Source organism: Acinonyx jubatus, chromosome F2, assembly GCF_027475565.1.
Source record: "Acinonyx jubatus isolate Ajub_Pintada_27869175 chromosome F2, VMU_Ajub_asm_v1.0, whole genome shotgun sequence".
Classification (NCBI taxonomy): Eukaryota; Metazoa; Chordata; class Mammalia; order Carnivora; family Felidae; genus Acinonyx; species Acinonyx jubatus.
The window spans coordinates 48,499,803-48,526,122 of record NC_069394.1 but is presented as its reverse complement, the minus strand read 5'-3'; the positions used below and the strand labels follow the sequence as shown (position 1 = coordinate 48,526,122).

At 37.7% G+C, this 26,320-nt stretch overlaps 1 protein-coding gene across 1 annotated transcript in view; it reads right to left on the bottom strand.

Annotated features, from left to right (window-relative positions):
- Positions 1-26,320, bottom strand: part of CNGB3 (cyclic nucleotide gated channel subunit beta 3) — a 147,489-nt gene that overhangs the window by 5,615 nt on the left and 115,554 nt on the right. The window contains exon 15 of the mRNA XM_027064275.2: positions 22,058-22,176. Coding sequence (XP_026920076.2) covers positions 22,058-22,176 — 119 coding nt within the window. The remainder of the gene's footprint in view (positions 1-22,057; positions 22,177-26,320) is intronic.

Here is a 26,320-nt window from a genome sequence, read left to right as displayed (position 1 = left end):
AGTTAGGAAAAAATAGTTGTGGTTTTATCATTTGTGTGTGTGTGAGAGAGAGAGACAGAGAGAGAAGGCTCACATTAATAAAAACACAATCTTTAGGGGTAGAAAGGACAGAGAAAGCAACGTGGCAATAAAAATATTCATATTTTCACAGCCCTGCCTTTGGGGGCAATAATGCATGAGAACTTGCATGGGTCCTATGTCTGAAGATTTGTATTAGATAATGTGTGATTCTCTGACTATTGCAGAAAAAGGAACATTCCACTGCCTGTTAATAAGATAAAAAACTAACATAGGTTTCAGAAGTTGTCACTTTTATTCTTACTATAAAAAAAAAGCTGAAGAAATTGGAAACCAATAACATTTCTTGGATCTATCAGAGAACTGAGGTTGCAGGGTAAATTCTCCTCCAAATCTGGAGAGATAGGTGAATCCAGACAGCCACAGCCAGATCTACTTACCTGGAACAGAAGTCCTGGAACTGAAACTGCTACAAAAATTTAAATGGTACTTTTTATAAACTGCTAGGTTGAGAGTGGATAACCAAGAAACTCTTGGGGGTCACAATTATGGGGACTAATACCTGGATTTAATCCTTGAGGAACCCCACCATGTTCTCATGGTTAAGAGCCAAGAAAGATCTGCTTGTGGCTCTGGCAGTAGAAGAGGATGATTAATCATCTTAAAATATACCCAGAGCTCATTTGTTCTCTATAACAAAGGGCTGCTATCTAGGGGAAAAGACTACCAGAGCCTTATCCCACCCAAAGGAAAAGTGTTTCTCCCACCCCAGACCCCTCTAGCCTTCCTGTCTTATTACCTAAGGTGGGTAGCAAGCTAAGAAACACTTGTAAAGGTCACATCCCGGGAACATAGATCCACTACAAGACTGAGATTTAATTATAAGATTATAGATTCCCCCCATATCTTATCATTGTACTAATGGGGCTCTTGTATATTAACAGTGGATTATAGCTGCAGGATGCAGACTTTCTCTGAGGAGGTGTACTTAGGGAAGGCCAAAGTCAAAAGGTGGGGATGGAAACAAGGGCATTTTAGAAAAATTTGGTAGCTCTGGCACTTAGAGCTACAGCAAATATTAAATACAGTCCAACTCCTAGTCAGATTAACATAAAACATCATGCTAAAGACATATCTACCTCAGTTCCAATTACTAATTACATCATGTACAGCTTCCAACAAAAAATTATAAACCACACTAAGAACACAAGAAAACCACAGCCTAAAGAGACAAAGAAAGCATGAGGACCAGAGTGGGATATGACAAAGATACTGGAATTCTCAGAGAATATAAAATGACTATGATTAATATGTTCAGGGATCTAACGGAAAAATTAGACATCATTTAAGAATAGATGGGAAATGTAAGCAGAGAGATGGAAATTATAAGATAAATTCAAAGGAAATATTAGAAATCAAAAACACTGTAACATAAATGAAGAATGACTTTGATGGGCTCATTAGTGGACTGCATGGGGCCAAGAAAAGAACAGATGAGTTTGAAGATAGATCAGTAGAAAGTTCCCAAACAAAAATGCAAAGAGAAAAAAAAAAAGAAAAAAAACAAGCTCCCCCCCCCCCAGCCCTGAACATCAAAAACTGTAGGATAATTTCAAAAAGTATAAATATATATGTATATTTTGTGTATACATATAAATAAGATATATACAAAAGCATGCACCATCCTCTAATATTAGAAAAAATATTTGAAGTAATTATGGCCAAGAAGTTTCCAAAATTAAGTACAGACACCAAAATGCAGATCCAGAAAGCTCAGAGAATAACAAGCATGATAAATACCACCCTCCTTACATCCTACACATATCAAATTCAAATTGTGATAAACCAAAGATAAAGAGAAAATCTTGAAAAGAGACAGAGGGGGAAAACATCCTGCCTATTGTAGTATAAATCCTGATAGTTGTGTTTTATTCCTTATTTTGTAATGCAAGTGCTTGACCTAAGCTTGACTGCTATTTCAATGATGATCTCAAACACATTGCCAGCCACCCAACTATATAGAGTCATACTGCCTTCCCTCACTGAGGTTCCTTTGTTTTAGAGATCTTGGTGAATTTTGATAACTGACAATTGGGCCACTTGTTTCTTTCTCTTCCCACACTTTAAATTCCTGGTCTTGTGTATGTATGTATGTATGTATTTATTTATTATTTCTTTTTATACTTCATTTCTTTTTTTTTAAATTTACATCCAAGTTAGTTATCATATAGTGCAACAATGATTTCAGGAGTAGATTCCTTAATGTCCCTTACCCATTGAGCCCATCCCCCCTCCCACACCCCTCTAGCAACCCTCTGTTTGTTCTTTATATTTAAGACTCTCTTATGTTTTGTCCTCCTCCCTGTTTTTATATTTATTTTTTCTTCCCTTCCTTTATGTTCATCTGTTTTGTCTCTTAAAGTCCTCATTTGAGTGAAGTCATATGATATTTATCTTTCTCTGACTAATTTCGTTTAGCATAATACCCTCTAGTTCCATCCACGTAGTTGCAAATGGCAAGATTTCATTCTTTTTGATTGCTGAGTAATACTCCATTGTATATATATACCACATCTTTTTTATCCATTCATCCGTTGTTGGACATTTGAGCTCTTTCCTTACTTGGGCTATGGTCGATAGTGCTGCTATAAACATTGGGGTGCATGTGCCTGTTCAAAACAGCATACCTGTATCCCCTGGATAAATACCAGGTAGTACAATGTGGGGTAGTTCTATTTTAAATTTTTTGAGGAACCTCCATGCTGTTTTCCAGAGTGGCTGTACCAGTTTGCATTCCCACCAGCAGTGCAAAAGAGATCCTCTTTCTCTGCATCCTCGCCAACACCTGTTGTTGCCTGAGTTGTTAATGTTAGCCATTCTGACAGGTGTGAGGTGGTATCTCATTGTGGTTTTGATTTGTATTTCCCTGATGATGAGTGATGCTGAGCATTTTTTCATGTGTCGGTTGGCCATGGGATGTCTTCTTTGGAGAAGTGTCTGTTCATGTCTTTTGCCCATTTCTTCACTGGATTATTTGTTTTTTGGGTGTTGAGTTTGGTAAGTTCTTTATAGATTTTGGATACTAACCCTTTATGTGATATGTCATTGCAAATATCTTCTCCTATTCTGTTGGTCACGTTTTAGTTTTGCTGATTGTGTCCTTCGCTGCGCAGAAGCTTTTTATTTTGATGAGGTCCCAGTAGTTCATCTTTGCTTTTGTTTCCCTTGCCTCTGGAGACGTGTTGAGTAAGAAGTTCCTGCAGCACAGGTCAAAAAGGCTTTTGCCTGCTTGCTCCACGAGGATTTTCATGGCTTCCTGTTTTATATTTACGTCTTTCATCCATTTTGAGTTTATTTTCCTGCTCTTATGTCTTAAATTCACCATTAGTGAGCTCACAAAATCCTAGGCCTCCATTCTCAACCCCAATAAAAGTAGAACCCCAGGCCCATACACTCTCCCTCTCTCTATCTGTAACCTCACTGTGTGGCCCCAGGTGTGCTGTGTAATTTTCCAGGTCTTGTAAGTAATAAATCTTATTTTTTCAAAGTTTCCTCTGGTTGTTGTTGAAGAGCATTTACAGTCTTTTTTTTTTAATGTTTATTTATTTTTGAGAGAGAGAGAGAGAGAGACTGAGAGCACTCAAGTGGGGGAGGGGCAGAGAGAGACAGAAACACAGAATCCGAAGCAGGTTCCAGGCTCTAAACTGGTATCTCTAAGCCCACGTGGGGCTCAAACCCAAGAACCATGAGATCATGACCTGAGCCAAAGGTGGATGCCTATCCAACTGAGCCACTCAGGAGCCACTCACAATATTTAAAAAAAAAATGTTTATTTATTTTTGGAGATGGACCGAGACAGAGAGTGGGGGAGAGGTAGAGAGAGGGAGACATAAAATCTGAGGCAGGCACCAGGCTTTGAGGTGTCAGCACAAAGCCCCATGTGGGGCTCGAACTCATGAACTGTGATATCATGACCTTAGCCGAAGTTGGATGCTTTAACCAATTGAACCAACCAGGCTCCCCTGGGGAGCTTTTTAAAAAGTTTTAAAAGTTTTTGTTTATTTATTTATTTTGAGAGAGACAGAGCACTGTGAAATCATGACTTGAGCCAAAATCAAGAGTCAGGTGCTTAACTGACTGAACCACCCAGATGCCCTGCATCTTACAATCTTAATAAAAACTACAAGGGCCAGTCCAGCCACATTGGTTATTCATAGGTTTAGACAGGCACAAAACACCTATAAGAGGAACAAGGATAAGAACCAGCAGACTTTTCATGAGAAGCCACACAAATAAAAAGAGAGAGTGAAATACAGTGTTGAAGTTCCTAACAGGTTAGATCATAATTGTTTTTACCACAAAGAAGAAATTATAATTATGTGACATGATATAGGTTAGCTAATGCAATAGTGGTTATCATATTGCAACATAAATGAATTTTTAAAACCAATATGTTTTATCCCTAAAACTTACACAATATTAAATGCCAATTATATCTCAATAAAAATAAAAACAGTAATAAAAAAGAAAGAAGCAAAAGCAGCAACTTAGAATTCTATGTACATGGAAATTATCCTTCCAAAGTGAAAAAGAGACAAAGATTTTCTTAGAAAATCAAAAGCAGAGGGGCTTCAACATTAGTTCACCTACTCTGCAAAAAATGTTAAAAAGAAGTTCTGCAGGAAGAAAGAAAATGATATAGTTAGAAACTCAGGTCTACATCAAAACTGGAAGGACACTGGGAAAAGAATAGAGGTAAAATCAAACTAAAATCTTAGTTTTTCTTATTATTAATTGATCTAAAAGATAACTTTAAATAATGAAATAATGATGCATTAGGTGATTATAGTATATGGATAAGTGAAATGAATGACATTAATGCCTTAAGGACTGGTAGGGAAGAATTGGGGATATTGTGTAAGGTTCCTGCTCTGCAGTTAGTGTTCTGTGAAGGGAGACTTAGATTAGTTTAAATTGTATATTGCAAGCTGTATATTGAAAAGAAGTATAATTGATATGCTAAGAAAGGAGAGAAAATCAAATCATGAAAAAAGCTCACTTAAACCCAGAGAAGGCAATCTCAAGCTATTCCAAGAAATAGAAAGGGAAGGAAAACTTCCAGACTCATTCTATGAAGCCAGTATTACTTTGATTCCTAAACCAGACAGAGACCCAGTAAAAAAAGAGAACTACAGGCCAATATCCCTGAAGAATATGGATGCAAAAATTCTCAATAAGATACTAGCAAATAGAATTCAACAGCTTATAAAAAGAATTATTCACCATGATCAAGTGGGATTCATTCCTGGGATGCAGGGCTGGTTCAACATTCGCAAATCAATCACCGTGATACATCACATTAATAAAAGAAAAGATAAGAACCATATGATCCTGTCAATCGATGCAGAAAAAGCATTTGACAAAATTCAGCATCCTTTCTTAATAAAAACCCTCGAGAAAGTCGGGATAGAAGGAACATAGTTAAACATCATAAAAGCCATTTATGAAAAGCCCACAGCTAACATCATCCTCAATGGGGAAAAACTGAGAGCTTTTTCCCTGAGATGAAGAACACGACAAGGATGTCCATTCTCACCGCTGTTGTTTAACATAGTGTTGGAAGTTCTAGCAGCAGCAATCAGACAACAAAAGGAAATCAAAGGCATCAAAATTGGCACAGATGAAGTTAAGCTTTCACTTTTTGCAGATGACATGACATTATGCATGGAAAATCCAATAGACTCCACCAAAAGTCTGCTAGAACTGATACATGAATTCAGCAAAGTCACAGGATACAAAATCAATGTACAGAAACCAGTTGCATTCTTATACACTAATAATGAAGCAACAGAAAGACAAATAAAGTAACTGATCCCATTCACAATTGCACCAAGAAACATAAAATACTTAGGGATAAATCTAACTAAAGATGTACAAGATCTGTATGCTGAAAAGTATAGAAAGCTTATGAAGGAAATTGAAGAAGATATAAAGAAATGGAAAAACATTCCGTGCTCATGGGTTGGAAGAATAAATATTGTCAAAATGTCAATACTACCCAAAGCTATCTACACATTCAATGCAATCCCAATCAAAATTGCAACAGCATTCTTCTCGAAGCTAGAACAAGCAATCCTAAAATTCATATGGAACCACAAAAAGCCCCAAATAGCCAAAGTAATTTTGAAGAAGAAGACCAAAGCAGGAGGCATCACAATCCCAGACTTTAGCCTCTACTACAAAGCTGTCATCATCAAGACAGCATGGTATTGGCACAAAAACAGACACATAGACCAATGGATTAGAATAGAAACCCCAGAACCAAACCCACAAAAGTATGGCCAACTGATCTTTGACAAAGCAGGAAAGAATATCCAATGGAAAAAAGACAGTCTCTTTAACAAATGGTGCTGGGAGAACTGGACAGCAACATGCAGAAGATTGAAACTAGACCACTTTCTCACACCATTCACAAAAATAAACTCAAAATGGATAAAGGACCTGAATGTGAGACAGGTAACCATCAAAACCCTAGAGGAGAAAGCAGGAAAAGACCTCTCTGACCTCAGCCGTAGCAATTTCTTACTTGACACATCCCCAAAGGCAAGGGAATTAAAAGCAAAAATGAACTCTTGGGACCTCATGAAAATGAAAAGCTTCTGCACAGCAAAGGAAACAATCAATAAAACTAAAAGGCAACCAACGGAATGGGAAAGATATTTGCAAATGACATATTGGACAAAGGGCTAGTATCCAAAATCTATAAAGAGCTCACCAAACTCCACACCCGAAAAACAAATAATCCAGTGAAGAAATGGGGAGAAAACATGAATAGACACTTCTCTAAAGAAGACATCCGGATGGCCAACAATCACATGAAAAGATGCTCAACGTCTCTCCTCATCAGGGAAACACAAATCAAACCACACTCAGATATCACCTCATGCCAGTCAGAGTGGCCAAAATGAACAAATCAGGAGACTGTAGATGCTGGAAAGGATGTGGAGAAACGGGAACCCTCTTGCACTGTTGGTGGGAATGCAAACTGGTGCAGCCACTCTGGAAAACAGTGCGGAGGTTCCTCAAAAAATTAAAAATAGACCTACCCTATGACCCAGCAGTAGCATGCTAGGAATTTACCCAAGGGATACAGGAGTGCTGATGCATAGGGGCACTTGTACCCCAATGTTTATAGCAGCACTCTCAACAATAGCCAAATTATGGAAAGAGCCTAAATGTCCATTAACTGATGAATAGAAAAAGAAATTGTGGTTTATATACACAATGAAATACTACGTGGCAATGAGAAAGAATGAAATATGGCCCTTTGTAGCAACGTGGATGGAACTGGAGAGTGTGATGCTAAGTGAAATAAGCCATACAGAGAAAGACAGATACCATATGTTTTCACTCTTATGTGGATCCTGAGAAACTTAACAGAAACCCATGGGGGAGGGGAAGGAAAAAAAAGAGGTTAGAGTGGAAGAGAGCCAAAGCATAAAAGACTCTTAAAAACTGAGAACAAACTGAGGGTTGATGGGGGGTGGGCGGGAGGGGAGGGTGGGTGATGGGTATTGAAGACGGCATCTTTTGGGATGAGCACTGGGTGTTGTATGGAAGCCAATTTGACAATAAATTTAATATATTAAAAAGAAATAAATGAAGTCAGACAAAAACAAAACAAAACAAAAAAATAAAACCAAAAATAAAACCAGAGAAGGCAGAAAAAGAAGAGGAAGAAAACCTAATGCTAGGCCACCTTAAGGCATCAAACAGGGTCTGTTACCTGAACTTATTAAACTTAGATCCAGAACTGGAATCATTCCCCCAAGACCCAAAGTATATATTTGGAATCCATAAATGTTGCCTATGTTAATGCCTACTTACTTTGTCCAATTTTTAAAAAATTTCTTGTTCCACGGCAAAAAACACTTTCTTTAGTCCTTTCCTGAGGCTCTCCCCAAGACAAACTCTGCCTTCATCTTTTTTTTTTAAGGAAGAGAGATGAATTTTACCTTTGTCTGTCTATCTATCTATCTATCTATCTATCTATCTATCTATTCATCCAATTTCGTATTTTATCTTCTTACCTCTCTATGAAATGGATGTTGGTATTTGAAGGACAATGAGAGAATGAGCCTGTTTCATTCATGTTCCTGTCTCCTTGTGCACAGGGTAATCCAGTAGTTAGGCAGGGCGAGATGGCACTGGGGAGCTTAATTTGGTTTTGAGAATGGCTCTGTGTGTGTCAGACAATGAGAGCAGAACGGAAATAACATATTTAAATGTCAGGTTATTTTGAGATTTCTCAAGCTTTAATTAAACTTGCCTACAGGTTACACGTTTAGAGTGCTTGATGAGTTTTTGAACGGAAGAAATAGTCTGTTTGCCAGATGGATTTTGCCCAAACTCTCTCAGCAACGTTTAAAATAGCATCTTTTTTTTTTCCTCTTCTGTCCACAAAATGCTTCTCTAGCATTCCACCAATGGAAAGTTTCATGCATTAAATAGCTTAGTAAGAAGATACCTAAATATTCCTGACCCCATACAGAGTTTCTGGAAGCATGTGCTATAGGACAAATAGTTGAGGTTAATGGTAGATGTCCACAGGTAAAAAAAAAATAGCGAACAGAGCAATGGCTCAGGAAAGAAAGAAATGGATTCTAATTCTAGATCCACCTCTGTGTGCTGTGACCTTAGACAATAACTTAAGGACCTTTTTGATTTTCACTCCAATAAATGTAACTATTAAGCATGTACCACGTATTCAGTACAGTGAGATAAAGTAGAGCAAAAGAAGAATTATTAAAACCTGGTATTTGTGGAAAGAATATAGACTTTGGAACCAGATAATGTTAGCATTTATTGCATGTATTTCTAAGCAGTTTACTTAATCACTCTTTTAGGAAACAAGGCCATCTTTTATTACCCAGTATAGGTATATGATTATTTTCAAGGAGAAATAGGTGCTTATAGACTCCTGATATTTAATTATAAGAAGCTGCTATTAGGTAAAATTCCTGGCTGAGAAATTTTAAACCTGATTTGTGGTATGTAACTGTAAAAGTAATAATAACATTTTATTACTTGGAGTTCTCCAGAAAAAAACACAGAACAAATAGAATATTTACAGATATATATAAAAGGATATTTATTATAGGAATTGTTAATGAAGGCTGACAAGTCCTACAATCTGCCATCTGCAAGCTGGAGAACAAGGAAAGTTGGTGGTGTAATTCCATCCGAGTCCAATGGACTGAGAAGGGGAGAAGGGAGAAGGAAGCCTATTGCGTAAATCCAGGTCTGGATCTGAAAGCCCAAGAACCAAGGGTGTTGATAGCTGATGTCTAGGGCAGGAGAAGATGGATGTGTCAGCTCAAGAAGAGAGTGCAAATTAGCCTTTTATTCATCTTTTTGTTCTATTTAGTACCTCAACTGATGGGATGATCCCACCTGCATTGGTGAGGCTGACCTTCTTTACTCAGTCTATTCAATGCTAATCTCTTTCCCAAATACCTTCAGAAGTAATGTTTTATGAGCTATCTGGGCATCCCTTAGTCCAGTCAAGTTGATACATAAAATTAACCACCACAGTACTAGAAGTACTATATATAGTTCTAGTGTGTGGATAAGTGAGTGAAATCAGTTGTGTGAATGTCAGAGAGACAATGTATATTCAGGATGAGAGGACCTATATGTGCAAAACCCTTAAATGTCAGGAATAAATAGCAACATGGAGATAATATATGTGTGTACATATGTGTGTACATATGCATATACATATATGCACATTATGCACATATAATATACATATATGTAATACATATATATGTGATATGTATAAATCACAAAGAGCTAGAATATTCATATGGTCCCTAATCAGTCAATCATTCTCAGTTGTTTTCCAGGGTTGCCACATATGGCATCATAAATTGTGCTCTGCATACATAGACTATGTGACTGGAACTCCCTGGAGTTGTGTAGTGCACAGCCTGCACAGCCCTTTTTAGCAGAGTTAGCGTATCAAGAAAGCCCTCACACAGATAAGGAGAACACATAAATTGAGCATAAATTGAATGGAAGAACAAAAGAAAAACAAGAATGGAGACATAAAATGGGATTCATACAAAAATGTAAACTTTGCTATAGCAGTGCTTCAAACTTACCTTTAAGTCTTTTATACCATAAAAGTGAATTAATTTTTAGCTTTAGGACAGATAAAAATATCTCCTGAAGGGCTTAGTAGAGAGACCACTTGAAAATGGTGGACACCATCTTCATTTTCTTAATGATAGATGCAAATACAAGTTTGTTAAACTGTGATACAGTCCTCAATAAGGCCGTGTCACTCCAAAGTCCAGTTCAGTAAGAATAATTCTGTAGCAGGGAAAGGGGCATGCAGATACCCTGCTTTCTCTTTGTTGTACCTACGATATCCAGAGAACAAATAATCCCTCTTAAACATTGCCTTTCTCAGCTGGGCTTTTGATAAATAGTGTTTTTGTATGAGCTTGGGAGGCCAATCATGCAGGAGAATGTAAGGAATCATTGTATAAATTGAAAAGAAAAAAAAAAGAAATTAGAGATAAATTAGGAGTGTGTAAAAATAGTATACTCCATAATGAGCTGGATACTAAACTAAGTTTGGGGGCTATAAAGATGATTAACATCTGCCCATAAAATGTTTATAATCTAGAAGTGGGATAAGTATGAGTGAGGGTTGTCAGACTAGCAAATATTAATAATAATATTACTAGCTAATGTTTTTGAGTGCTTACTATGAGTCAGGTATTTTTCTAAGTTCTTTTTTTATGTATTAATGCATATAATGCTTTCCAATGTAATGGATAGTTATATATCATTATTAATCTGTTTTGACTGATGAAGAAATGAAATATCAGCTGAGTACCTTCCTCAGAGTCACACAGCTCATAAGTTGTGGAGTTGGGATGCAAACCCAGGCATATTTCTTTTTTTTTCCCAATGTTTATGTATTTTGAGAGAGAGTGAGGGAGAGCACATGTGTGAGTGGGGGAGGGGCAGAGAATGAGGAGAGAGAGAATCCCAAGCAGACTCCATGCTGACAGTGAGTGCAGAGCTTGATCCCATAGTGAGATCATGACCTGAGCCAAAATCAAGAGCTGGACACTTAACTAAGCCACCCAGGCATCCCCCACACAGATTTTTTTTAAACAGATATATGCAATTCAAAATGACAAATGCTTTAAATGTAAAAAATGAGAATGATTCCTAAAATAAAAATATTTCTAGTTTAAGAGCATTTTTTCCCATATATAATAACTTCATAGAATAGAAATAAAACTAACTCTGACTCCTGTCAATGGAAAGAGTACCACATCCAATGCTGAGTAAGAGATTAAAATTTCAAATATCTGTTCTCATTAAGCAAATTTCCAAGTGGATTATATTTAGAGGGTAGGAGGTTAGATCACCCATGTAGCCTTTTTCTGAGATACTCTTTTATCCTTTTCAGTGTCATTGGAAAACACTTTGTTGCTTGAACATTTTTATGACTTCACTAAAAATAAATTCTAACAAAACTTTTGTAGGTGAGCAAATATCAGAAGATGTTCTAGTATCACCTCTGCCCAGGCTGCTTGCTCTTTGTGGCTACTTTGATCTTCATAAAACTACTGCAAGGCAAACACATGTTAACCTAGAATTTTTTTTTCTTTTGTAAAATACTTTGAGAAAAATCTGTATGTGTGGATTTTCATCAGAGTTAGAGAGTTTAGATTTCACAGATAGAAAACAGGTAGTCTCTTCTACCCCAGAAGGTGTTGATAATAGAGTTGAACTGGCCTCAGAGGAAGTGGATGAACAATGAAGAATCTAGGTAAAAATCCTAAGGATGTGGGGAGGAAAGAAAGAATAACATGTACATTTTATTCCATACCCTGTTTACTTTTATATCTGTTCAAGTGCCTAGGGTAATACTCTGCATTGATACTCTAACTCAAAAACACCCTATCAAACAAACTAGAAAGTAGCTTGTTTAAGGGTTTCTTTGAAGTCAAAATAGCTAATAATGACATATATTGATGACCATGTCAATCTGGTGAAGCACATTCTTACTTCTACTTCCTGACATAGAAACTTAGGTCCAGAATCAGTGAAGTGACTTATTCAAAAACAAATATGAGTTTCATTATTGAAACTCAAATGTAAGACTAGAGCTGACTTTAATCGAGAGACCTTTTCTTTATACATGAACTCTAGTGCTGCTAATGAAGTCTTCATTATTTTAATGACACATATTTTCCCATGGACATTAGGAAAAATAAGAGAAGAAGCCAATCAGGCTGGCATTATAAGCTATGTGTCAAAGTCTGACTATCAGAATCTTTATTCTTTTCCTACTGTTCCAAATGGTGGTAAGGAACCTCGATTTTCATAGAATTAAAGACATGGGACAAAGTTTCTTTAAGAGGCATCCTTATGATATTTGAATACATTTTTAAATAATGGTACTGATAATATAGTTGTTCACAGGAATATTGTGAAACTTACATGAGGTTTTCTTTTTGCTATAAGCAAAAAGGTATTACACAATCAAAAGAGATGATCTACAAAAGGATATAATGAAAATTCAAATATATATTTAAAAATTTTTTTTAATGCTTATTTATTTTTGAGAGAGAGAGAGAGAGCAGGAGAGGGGAAGAGAGAGAAGGAGACACAGAATCTGAAGCAGGCTCCAGGATCTGAGCTGTCAGCACAAAGCCAGACTCGAGGCTTGAACTCATGAGTCGTGAGATCATGACCTGAGTCAAAGTCAGATGCTTGACTGACAGCCACCCAGGTGCCCCACAAATATGTATTTTTAACACAGGTTGTGTTTACAAGTTTGAGATAGGAAAAATATGGAAATGAAGAATTTTTTTCTCAATTAATCAAGATTTCTTACCCTTGCTCATAAGTCTAATGTAACTAACTCTTTCTGTCTTTAGGAAAGGGGTTGAGGGAGGGGGAAGGCATAACAGAATTATTCTCATGAAAAGTAAGAATATGGAATTAAAATAGTCCAAAAGAACTAGGAGTCTCCCTTGGTATTCCCATTTAAAATACTGAATGTTCAGGGGCTCCTGAGTGGCCCAGTCGGTTGTGTCCAACTTCAGCTCAGGTCATGATCTTGTGGTTTGTGAAGTCGAGCCCCACATCAGGCTCTGTACTGACAGTGTGAAGCCTGCTTGGGATTCTCTCTCTCTCCCTCTCTCTCTGCCCCTCCCCCACTTGCATGCCGTCTCTCTCTCTCAAAATAAATAAATAGATTTAAAAACTGAGTGTTCAGGAGAAAGAGGCAAACATGGTTTACAGGGAAAAAGAGGCTTAAAATTATTTTTCAAATTTTTTGGCTTTTTCACAATGATATAAATATCAAAAAGGAGTCCTCAGAATGGGTGATTTGACTAATAAAACTAGTGAAACATCAGAATTTACATATTTTAAATGAAAACCACACTATCTAAAATATATAAGAATGTATCAATGCCTAAATTCTACTCAATAACTCAATGATGGAAAAAGGATAGTGAAGAAAAAAAGAAATATGGAAGGTAAATAAATGACCATATTTATGAAAATAAATAGGTCCATAGAAAATTAATTCATTTAGAAAATATTTCTTATGGACCTATTATTTTCCAGGCACTATTTAGAGAAATGCAAATTAAAACAACCTATTAAAATGCCAAACCAATGAGAATAATAAAGTAACGTCAGGGATGCTACGGAAAAATAGCTATACACTTCATGTTGAATTGTAAATTAATTCAATTTTTCTGGAAAATAATCTGCTCATATATTAGAAGAGTTATAGAAATGTTTCTACGTTTTGACCTAGTTATCTCACTTTTGGGAATAAACCTCAAAGAAATAAAAGCAAAGTAATTTTATAAAGATAAACATAGCAGTGCTATTCTTAATAATAAAAACTGACTAAAAGGGTACAAGGCTGAATATGCATATTCATGACAAAAATGGATGTGTATTAGTACATTTGCAAAGATAGATAATTACATTCACTTATTTATTGAATAACTATTTATTAGGTACTATGTGGGCCAGGAACTTCCCTAAAGGCTGGGAATTGAGTACAGAGCAAAACAAATGTGGTGTATACTATTATTCCTGGGATATCCCTATGCCTTTGTGCAATTTAGAAAAATGTAGCTTCTCTGGGAACATGAAGTCCTATGGGTGCAAAGCTTTGCCAGAAAAATGCCCCCATTTGCGAAGTAACGGGTATCCATGCATGAGGAAGAGCACAATAGCAGGGATCATGAGTTGGGAGTGGACTATGGTCCCTCACTGGACATCTTGATGCAGAGCACAACAGGCATAGCCATGCATAGCAGTCCTGGTGCTTACAAGTCAGTGAGGAAGAAAGACATCAAAGAAATAAATGCACCAATGAGGACATAATTACAAAGATAACTTCTCAGAAGAGAGGAATATAGCCTGACCAGAGCATATAGCAAGGAGAACTGGAAAGTCTCTATTATGGAGACTCTAGGAAGTTTGGAAAGAAGTTGAGACTAAGTAAAGGAGGTGGGAAAAGTGTCCAGACAAAGGTAACAGGATGTGCATAAAACTCCCCATGGCTGTACAGCATGTGGCATATTCAGGGAACTGAAGTTTGAATTAAAGAGGGCCCAGGGGGTGGGGTGCAAGGTGAAGTAGAGAGGTGGGCAGGGGCTATGCTCTGTAGGACCTTGTAGGTCAGGGAAGAAATTTGTTCTTATTCCTAAAAACAGTATAAAAGCACTAAATTGTTTTAATAAGAAGAGCAGGGGTATGATCATATCTGTGTTTCTAAAAGATCTCTCTGGCTACAAAGTGGATGATGGATTGTAGAGGATGATGGTATTGGAGTGAAAGATGCAGAGTAAGCCATTGCAGTTGTCCAGGAGAGGTGGAGGTTGTTGGACCAAGGTACCATCGGTGGAGATGGTAAAATGCAAATTATTGGAGACATACTGAGGAGATGAGATCGACAGGTCTTGGAGGTACACTGGCCATGTAGGGTGAGTAGAGGGAGGTGACAAGCATGCCCTTTTTTTTTCCAGTAAAATATTTTAAAGTTAACAATTTAGAGAGTTTAGTATTTGTTTCCTAGGGCTACTTTAACAAACTGCCACAAAACCAGTGACTTACCACAATAGAAATGCATTCTCTTACAATTCTGGAGGCCTGAAGTCCAAAATCAAGGTGTTGTCAAGGCTGGTCTCCCTCCAAAGACTCGAGGGAGGAATCCTTTCTTGCCTCTCAGCTTCTGGTAGTTCTAGGATTTCCTTGGTTGTGGCTGCATTAACTCCAACTTCTACCTCAGTCTTCAGATGGCCTTCCCCTCTTCCTCCTGTGTCTGTATGTCTTCTCCTCTTCTGTCTCATGTGAGGACACTTGTCATTGGACTTAGAGCCCATCCAGATAATTGAGAATGATCTTATATTGAGATCCTTAACTTAATTATATCTGCAAAGAGCTACCCCCCCCCTTTTTTTCCAAGTAAGGTCACATTCATAGGTTCCAGGGTTTAGGGCATGGATGCATCTTTGTGTGGGCCACCATGCAACCCACTACAGGCATTATGTGAATAATCCTTTATGTATCCTACAGCAGGGACTACCAGGATTGACCTTTGTACACGCATTATTGTCTGTATTTGCCATTTGAGGAGCACTGAAATGTTCTCTTTAAGTTCTCAAATAAACTCAAGTAATTGCCAAATCCAAGGGATACATTGGTCCTTGTGAAGCCTTTGTACTCCATAACGTCCTGTGTATATTTCATCATTGGATGCAATCCATACATTTTATCACCTGGTATTGGAATCTTTTATTGCCCTGTCTCATTGGTTTGTAAAGCTCTTCAAGGAAGCAATTTGTTTCTTGTTTGCCACTGTTGTTTACCATGTCATGCATGGCCTTCTTTCAGGTACTTCACATTATGCTGTAGGGGGGTCCTGGGTGTAATTTTCTGTTGTTTTTAAACATCATAATTAATTAACTAAAAATTACTGAATACACCTAAAATTATTTTTTAATATTTCAGGATATCAATGAAAATCAATAATTATTGTATAGTTTTTAAAATTCCAGTTTAATTGAGAAACAATTGACATGTATCACTGTATAAATTTAAGGCATACAGCATGATGATTTGATTTACATATATCATAAAATGATTACTGCATTAGGTTTAACTAACATTCATCTGCTCATATAGGTTCAATAAAAAGAAACAAAGAAAAAAAATGAAAAATTTTTCTTGTGATGGGAACTCTTAAGATTTACTCTCTTAACAACTTTCCTATCTATCATACAGCAGTGTCAACTATAGTCATCATTTTGTACATTACAACCCTAGTACCTATTTGTAACTGGAAGTTTGTACCTTTTGACCACCTTTTTCCAAATCCCCCTCCCCTCTGCTTCTGGTAATCACAGGTCTTTTCTTTTCTTTCTTTCTTTTTTTAAATGTTTTATTTTTGAGAGAGAGAGAGAAAGAGAGAGGATGTGTTGGGGAGGGCCAGAGAGAGGGAGACAGAGGATCCAAAGCAGGCTCCATGCTGATAGCAGAGAGCCCAATGCGGGGCTCGAACTCATGAACCACGTGATCATGACCAGAGACCAAGTAGGACGCGCAATTGAGCCACTCAGGCACCCTTCACAAGTCTTTTCTATGAACATTTTCTTCCTTTCCTTCTTTCTTTCTCTTACTGAGATCATACACTATTTTTCTTTTTGTCTGACCTACTTGGCTTCGCATAATGCCCACAGGGTCCAACCTTGTTGTTGCAAAGAGCAGAATTTCTTATGGCTGAATAACATTCATATATATACAAACAAAACTTCTTTATCGATTCATCCATTGATGGATACTTAGGTTATTTGCATGTCTTGGGTATGGTAAATAATGCTGCTATGAACATGGGGTTGCAGATATCTTTTTGAGTTAGTGTAGCTATATTTGTATCAGACAAAATAGACTTTAAGCTAAAAATGGTAAGAAGAGACAAAGAAGGTCATTATATAATGATAAAGGGTTAAAGCATCAAAACATCATTGCGTTCCATAATTCCTGTAGGTCTTTTTTCATTTTTTCATTTTCCTTTTTGCTTCTCTGACTTGGTAATTTCCAAAGTCCTATCCTACAGATCGTGAATTCTTCTGTTGTGGTTGGATCTAGTTTTGAAACCATTTTTGAATTCTTCAGTTCAATTGTTTCATTTTTCAACTCTTGTATATTTGTTTGCTTTTTTGTTTGATCATTCTGTTTCTTTACTGAACTTCTCATTTTGTTTATGCATTGTTTTCTGTCTGCCTGTGTTTCCTTGTAGTTCACTGAACTTCCTTAGGTGGATTATTCTGAATTCTTTGTCGAACAGCTCATGGATCTCTATTTCCTTAGGGTCAGTTAGTTTTATTAGTTTCCTTTGGTGGTGTCATATTTACCTTATTTTTCCTGATCCTTGATTTTTTATATTATTGTCTGCACATCTGAATAATTGGGCTCCACTTTCAGACTTCACAGTTTGGTTTGGCGGAGAGAGTTCTTCACCAACCAATTCAGTTTGGGTTTCTGGGTGTCTGCTGGTTATATCCTTGGGCAAGTGAGTCATGTTATTACAGTCAATTTTTGTGTGATGCAACCGTTCAAACTGTAAGGATAGAGATGAGGGACTCTGCCATTGGCTGAGAACAGTTGGATACGACTCCTATCCAAGTGAGGCTGTAGGGTGGGTTCCATGATTGCCTGGATTCTCTGTTCAGGCTTACTAGATGGTCTGGAGTAGGTACTATATTCAGTAGTAGGTGGGACTATAAATTAGCTTCTCTGATGTAGCAGGGCAGTGGGATGGGACCCAGTCGTTGTTTGTGTACCTGAATCAGACCAGAGTGTGTACTGAATTCCTTGGTTAGGTGAAGCCTCTGGTTTTTCTCTGTAGATGGGGGAAGTTGTAGGCTCTACTCTCTGTTCATGTGCTACTGTACATAGGACAGTTGAATGGGCTATGGAGCTTCCTGTGTGCTCTGGTTAGGTTCCCTAATTGGACAGGCTGAAGGCTGTAGTCACCAATATCAGGGATGTGAGTTAGATTCCCAATCTGGGTACAGCAGGAAAAGCAGCTTTAGAAGCAGGTAGGGTTCATTGTTTGTTAACTCAAGCCAACCTGAACCCCAAATTCCCTGATCAAACAGGACCACTGGCTTTGCTTTGTAAACTGTCAGCAATACCTGTTCTCCTTGACTGAGTGACTTGAATATGGTTTCCAGGAGTTGTCTCCAGCCCTTAATGGTCAGATGGGGCCAGATGACACTCTCCACAGCAGCTGGGGCTATGTCTTAGCTCCCTTGCCTGAGTGGGAGGAGAAGGGACTGCTCTAAGCTACTCAAAATTTCCCAAACAGGTTCTGTACTTGAGGGGGGCTACCCTTAGCCTTGGCTAAGAATCAATCCTTCTGCCTGTGCATATCATGAGAATGCTCCACGCCTGGTACTGGCTTTTCTGCAGGCATTCAGTTCTGCCTGCCCGACTCTGCCTGCCACTGGCCCACACTGCTTCCAGGAGTTGTCACTAGCCCTTCTGGCCAGATGGGGCCAGAAGACTTTCCACAGTGGGTGGGACTGTGAATAAGCTCCTTGCCTGGGCAAAGGCAAATGGGGCTCTAGGGTCTGCAACTTCCTTGTTTGGGGATCTGAATCAGACAGATCTGTACTTCATTGAGTTCCCTGGTCAGAATGCATTCCTGATTTGTTTCTGCAGAAGAGTAAACCCACTGGTTGGGATTACTACTTGAGCACGGGAGGTATGAACTTAGTCTGCCAAGATCCACTTACTGGCTATTGCAAACTTCCCCCATCTTCTCCATCACAGTCAGATTCCTAGTGGTTGAGACCCACAGATTCTCACGGATTCTCCTGCAATCCCCATGTTGAAAGATCAGAGTATGGGCTCCCACAATGCTTGGGGGCTGGGGATGGTTGTCCTCCTTGGGTTCTCTTTTCACAATGGAGGAACTGGAGGCTCAGGGGAGACCACTTTGCTTGGTGCTATGCTAGCCTCAGGTAGGGGCAATGTGGTCACTGTGTAGTCATTTCTCTTACCTTTCTAATTCAGGCTCTTGGTCTCTGTGTTGCAGACTTACCCTTGTGTTCTAGGATTCTCTCAGTGATTTTTTTTATTTATTAAATTAAAAAAAATATTTATTCATTTTTGAGAGACAGAGACAGACCATGAGTGGGGAAGGGCAGAGAGAGGGAGACACAGAATCCAAGGCAGGCTCCAGGCTCTGAGCCGTCAGCACAGAGCCCAACGTGGGGCTTGAACTCACAAACTGCAAGATCATGACCTGAGCCGAAGTTGGTCGCTCAACTGACTGAGCCACCCAGGCGCCCCAGTGATGTTTTGTTTTTAAATAGTTGTTAGTTGTTCTTGTGAGGGGAAGCAAATCAGGAAGAACTTATGTTGCCATGTTGGTGATGTCATTGGCTTATTGAAATAAAAAAGTTTTTTTAATGTTTATTTATTTTTGAAAGAGAGAGGAGAGACAGAGTGTGAGCAGGGGAGGGGCAGAGAGAGAGGGAGACAGAATCCAAAGAAGGCTCCAGACTCTGAGCTGTCAGCACAGAGCCTGATGTGAGGCTTGAACTCATGAACTGAGATATCATGACCTGAGCCCAAGTCGGATACTTTAACCAACTGAGCCAGCCAAGAGCCCCTGTATTTTTTTTTAAGTTTGTTTATTTTGAGAGAGAGAGATAGACAGAGAGAGAGAGAGAGAGACAGAGAGAGAGAGCACATGCACATGGGGAAGGGGCACGAATTGAGTCTTGAAGAGTTAATGGGTATTTTTCAGAAGGTGGACATTACAAAGAGATATGAAACCAGTAGGGAATTCTACTGAAATCACAATAGCAATACCAATGGTAAAAGTCCAGATGTGTTTCAAGAATGGTGAGATATAGAGGGAGGATAGGAAGTGGTTAAATACATTTGGTGAATAAGACTTGGCACTTAGTGTATATGTAAGGAAAACAATGGAGTCAGAACTAATACAAGACCATCCATTGGCAGACCCTACGTCTCTCTATTAAAATTGGGGTGTCTTCACTCTTCAGATATTAATTGGAAGTGTGGTCTGCATTTTCTCCATGAGAGGCTGTAAATCTATATTTTAGTCAGGGATTTCCTCTTTTAGATTAATATATAATGTCCTTGAAAGCCCTCAATTCTTTTCTTTCTTATTTTTTTCCGCAGAAAAAAGAACCATCTTTAAATAGCTACATGATAGTGTTGGATGTAGCTCATTTTAACAAAGGTCACAGCATTTTTGAGTAGTAAACACGATTACCAGATCTTTCCAGTATATAGATGTTTGGCAGGCATGCCTCCATCACTGGAATAAATAACTAGAGTTCCAGGGGCATATGACAGCTGTGGGCCTGTGAAGCCTGTGGGTATCTGGAAAGAGCCAGATGCATCCTGTTTCTCCTCAACTATAGCCAAGAGGAGAATCAAGGCAAAAAAGCTCCCTTTTGCTTGAATCAACCAGACTATTGAACAAGTTTAGAGCTTGTCTGTTCTACTGGTTTCAAGTTGGCCTTAGAAACCAAATGGGTAATAGGAGCTGTATTTGAGAAGCTCCTGTCAAGAATCTAAGATTCTTTTCAATTGTAGCTCAGCAGCACCTGGATTCTATTCCTAGAGTATTTCCTCCTGTGATGATAATATCAGCAATTAACATACTTTTATTTATAAGATTTTATTCTTTAGGGAGTACTCAACCTTTGGGAGGGGTCAGCTAATTAATTTCTGCAGTGTTTCAGATTAGACTGCTGCATGTTTTATGACCCTGAAGATTACAGTGGTTATTAAGTCACTAGAATATTAAATCACTTTTCAAAGGATTCACAGTAAGGAAGAAATAGGAAACATGCAAAGAACTCAAATCCTGGATATTCTGAGAAGTATGTTCATCACTGCCCTAAAACAGGACCCTCACAGAAGTGTTCACTCTGTTTTAAGCAAGGAGAAAAAATAAAAAAAGAGAAGCCACATTATCAACAGAGAAATAACATACTTCAACATTCCAAGGTAACCCCACATAACATGAAGTCATCTGAAATTATCCACATGTCTGGAACCCTGAATATGTAACTTCTTAGTAGGTATGAAATCAGAGTTTGGATGAACATCTTTCTTATGTAGTGTGGTGGGACGATCACTGGACCCTAAGCCATAAAGCTCAGTTTTGAATATTGTCCCTTTCACTTCTTAGCTATGTTATCCTGGACAAGATAATTGACACCTTGCAACTGCCATTTTCTCACGCCTGAAATTGATATATCATTACCTGCCTGACAGTGCACTCTTCTCTTCACCTTAAGAGCCAGAATCCTAGTTTAAGACTCCATCATCTTTCACTTGAACCACCATAACTGACTTTCAATTGGTTTCCTCTATTTTATTCTTGCTCCTCTACTGTCACTCCTCCACATAGCTGTTGGAATGGTCATTTAAAATCAGATTTCAAACTGTATGATTCTTTTGCCTAAAATCCTCCACTGGTATCCATTTATATTCAGAATAAAATACAAATTACTTATCATTGCCTAAAAGATCGGTAAAATCTGGTTGTTGTTCACTTCCTTGGCCTACTCAAAACTGCTATCTTAGCCTGACATTTAAGTTTTCCAACAATTTGACAACTAACTCTACCAACCTCTTCTTCCATAATTCATTTATTCACATATTCATTCAACACATACTGAGCATCTATTCTAGGTCAGGCACTCACTGACCTAGGTCCTGGGACTAAAGAGCTGAATGAGCTAGGTCTTTAGGGGAAGAAGGGATAAATAGAAATGTGAAAATCCTTATTTTACCAATGCTCTCAGAACGGCAATCAAACCTTTGCCGAATTTGAGCAGGAACCTTAGTTATTTTATGACCTAAGATTTTTCTTTTATGACAGATGGTAGACTTCGATATTTATGATCTGTCTTTAAAATACCTGATTTCTCCAAACACTGCTCCAGCTTTCAGAGTAACCAGAACTTGAGCACCATCAGAGCCTCCAAGAACTTGGACTTCTCCTTGCTTGATGATATACATTTCCTTGCCAATTTCTCCCTGCATGCCAAATATAAACAGGAAATGGTAGTAATTTTATTCTTGACAAGTATGCCCCAAATTAAGAAACAAACTCTTCTAGAGGAATAATTATAAATAAAGCAAGAAATATCAATGTAAAAGTAATTGTCTTAAGACCTGAGGTAGTTATAGACATTGGTTCGACAGACATGAAAGGAAATTATTAGGAAAGTTCTGGTTCCCAACCTGTGAGCACTGTATGTCACCACTGGGCAGGTATCACTCAGCACATTGTTTTAGGAATGGGTATGGGTAGAGGAAATAGCGGGTTGTAAGCATGATCATCCTGACTTTGGTGACCACTGCTATGCTTTGAAGAAGGTGCTTGGTCTATCAAAAGAGCATGGGCTACAGCCATGCAAAAGTCAACTCTATTCTTCTGCCTATAGCACTGATGTCTGAGTTTAGTAATTGGAGCACAGGAGACTTTAAGGTATTATTCTTGTTTCATATTGAAAGGAAAGTGTTAATGCAACAGGTTGTTTTACTCAGTCTTGCTTATCTCTGAGGACTGTTGGAGCCAGGGCAATGACCCTTGTTCAAAGCACTGAGAACTAAACTCCTGCAATGTTCACATAGTTACTGGTTAATAATTTTATTCTCTATTTCTGGGGCAGTGTGGCAGGATGTACCAGGATTTCAGCACTGTTTAAGGTAAGCACAAAGATTTATGATGTATATTTGGTATCTAGTTTGGAGTCTGAACCATGGCTAGTCATGTAGCTACGTGACCAGCCCCATTTAAGAACTTCTGACCCCAAGACTCTGATGGGTGTTCCAGTGGAGACATTTTGTTCTTGTCTCTCTAGGTCCACAGCTGAGGAGAAAGTACTCTTATGACCATTTCAGAAGTAGGACTTAGGAAACCTGCACCTGATTTTTCTGGTCTTTGCCTATGTATAAATTTCCCTTCCTGTTCCTGCACTGTATTCTTTGCTGTAATAAATCTTAAGCCATGAATATAACTTTATGTTGAATCATGCAAATCACCAAACTAATGGGTGGTTATGGGATCCTTGGAACATCTCTTCTCACTCCAAAAAGAATAAATATGTTTTACATGAGATCTAAATTGCAATTGGGTCAAGAAAAGCTGTTCTATTCTAAATAAGCCAGTTTGCCTATTACCAGGCAAACTATTTGGATAATAGCACCTATAAGTCTTAGTGAATTGGGTCTTGATCATGCTGAGCTATAAAATAATAGCATGAAAACAACAAATTTACTTACTTGGTTCAGGAAGGGACTGGGTTATTTGAATTCATTAAATATTCTTGTTGCCATATTTTCAAAAGATTAGGATACATTAAAATTAACTCAGGATTAAACAATGTTGATTATAGTTCATGCTCTGTGATGGCTGAGACAATGTTTACTTTGTTCCAGTGCTGAGCATAGGGCTTATGATATAAGCACTCATTTATGAATGAGGGAAATATAGTTTAACCGTTTTCTAGGGAGTTTTGAAGTCTTTTAATACCAAGAGTTTTTGTATTATAATCATTAAGTAGAATTTAAAGTTTTCAGATTCTGTCTTTCAGTTAATATCTGTGACATTGAAATTCTCATTTTATCTCCCCATTATTTTTATGAGGAAGGTAGAGTAAGCACTATTACTTCCACTATACAGAAAGAAAAATAAAGGCACAGATTGGCCCACTTGACTAGCCAAAGTTCCATGACAGTAATTAGAAGCAAAAGGAAGCCTAGAACATGGATCTCTTAACTGAGCAATGCAAGAAATATTTTTAAATTTTGCATTGTGTGGAATATTAAGCATGTATTTATTCTCAAACATAGATAAAAGAAGAAATTACAGTACAGATGGATCTTATTACAGTTATTTCCATAATATCAATGCTAATAACAACATGTTGCATTTGCATAGTACTTTTAAAAACCATAATATCTGATATTTACATTGCTCCTTATTTTAATACCTATATTTGTTATATCAGAACATACTACTTTGTAATTCCAAAGCATTTTCATCAATAGTAACTCATTCAATTCTTGCAAAAATCTCAGTGAGGTTAAAGATATTTACAAATTGATAGTAGAGGCTTGAAAAGTTAAGTGTCTTGAGCAAATTTACAAGGCTGGCCAATAATAGCATTAGAACTAGCAGCACCTATGTCACCTGACTGTAGAATATATACAGTTAGATCATTGATAAATCCAGTATCAACACCAATCTCTTACAAACCAATAAAATAGCTATGAATTATTTTTTAAAAAGGAAAAGTGTCTGCATATTACTATTCCACAAAATACTCTAGGAAGTAATGATTATGATGGGGTCATATTCCTTATTCTTTGCATGAAGTAATTCTCAAGGAACTGGAATGATTTTTCAAAGGCAGTTATTACAACTGACTGGAGGTAGAAGTACATAATGGGCACTTAAATATAGCTCAGCACTTTTAATTATTTTTTAATGATCATTTCAATAATTTTCCAAGGAGATCTGGCATAATCAACGAACCAAAACTTCCACGATTTCTTGCATATTTCTAGACTAATTTAAGCTTTTCGTGCAAGTTTAATTAGCATTCAGATGAAGTAGACTTTCCTCAGAGAACAAGGTCTGACAGCAGGTGCAAAATAAGATCAAACCAAGCTTTTGTGGTTGGTTTATGTGCTAATTTGGAGGAAGTGTAGAAATGCAAGAGCTTCATGTAGAGTAAGGTAACCCTTAGTGAGAGAGCACTTCAAATTTTCAGAGTTCCTGTGTAGAAGAATATATCCAAGGCTATTAGAGACATTCTGACACTCAAATTAATTCTTACAATTAATTCTGGGAAAATTCCCAAATAATCTTTGAAACAGTTCAAGCTACCCACTCAATATGTTTAGGAGTCATCTTGAGGATTAGGCAGGTCAACAAACTTAGTCCCAAACCCTGACATTTCTTCAATTGTTAAGGCAACTGACAATAGAATGAGTTTTTTTCCTTCCTGTTTCCTACAATGATGTGTGAAAATGATAAGCAAAAACAAAGCTGAATTCAACAACTTTTCATCTCTGTCAATATCTACTATGATTAAATCCTCCTCTCTTAAAAACAAAAACAAAGAGATGTGGCAGGTAGTCTCATTTCTGTCTTCTCGTTTCTGCCATTTCCCCTATTTATTCCTTTCTTTCCCTCATTTGTGTTCACTGATCTGTTTTTATTATTGAGTGATGAATGTATGTGAGGAAGGAATTAGAAATGAGAAAGCTGTATCTACTCTGCATTTCACACTTTGTTAAGCAAATTTGCACTGCTTAGGGGCATGGGTACTAAAGTTTCTATGAGTTATCTCAATTTCCAGTCCCTGGTGCTACTGGAACAAATTGAAAGGCCATTTTGGTGCATTAAGGCCATGTCATTCCAAATGTACCACTGCCCTAAAGGGGTCCTTAAACTGAGCTGTGATTTGTATTTCCCATTTCAATAAAAATGATTTCATATCACCAGGGTGCCTACTTTTAACTTGGACTAATTTGTGTGGGATTGCACACACACACACATAGATACACACACACACACACACACACACACACACATACACATACACCACATCTTTATCCATTCATTAGTCGATGGATATGTGGGCTCACTGGCTATTGTTGATAATGCTACTATAAACACAGGGGTGCATGTGCCTTTTTTGAGTCAGTATTTTTTATCCTTTGGGTAAATACCTGATAGTGTAATTGTTGGATTTTAGGGTAGTTCTATTTCAAACTTTTTGAGGAACCTCCATACTGTTTTTCCCCAGTGGCTGTACCAGTTGGCTTTCCCACCAACAGTGGAAGAGGGCTCCCTTTCTCTACATCCTTGCCAACATCTTTTGTTTCCTGAGTTGTTAACTTTAGCCATTCTGACAGGTGTGAGGTGGTATCTCATGGCGGTTTTTATTTATATTTCCCTGATGATGAGTGATGCTGAGCATTTTTTCATGTGTCGGTTGGCCACCGGATGTCTTCTTTGGAGAAGTGTCTATTCATGTCTTTTGCCCATTTCTTCACTGGATTGTTTTTTGGGTGTTGAGTTTGATGAGTTCTTTATAGATTTTGGATACTAACCCTTTATGTGATATGTCATTTGCAAACATCTTCTCCCATTCTATAGGCTGCC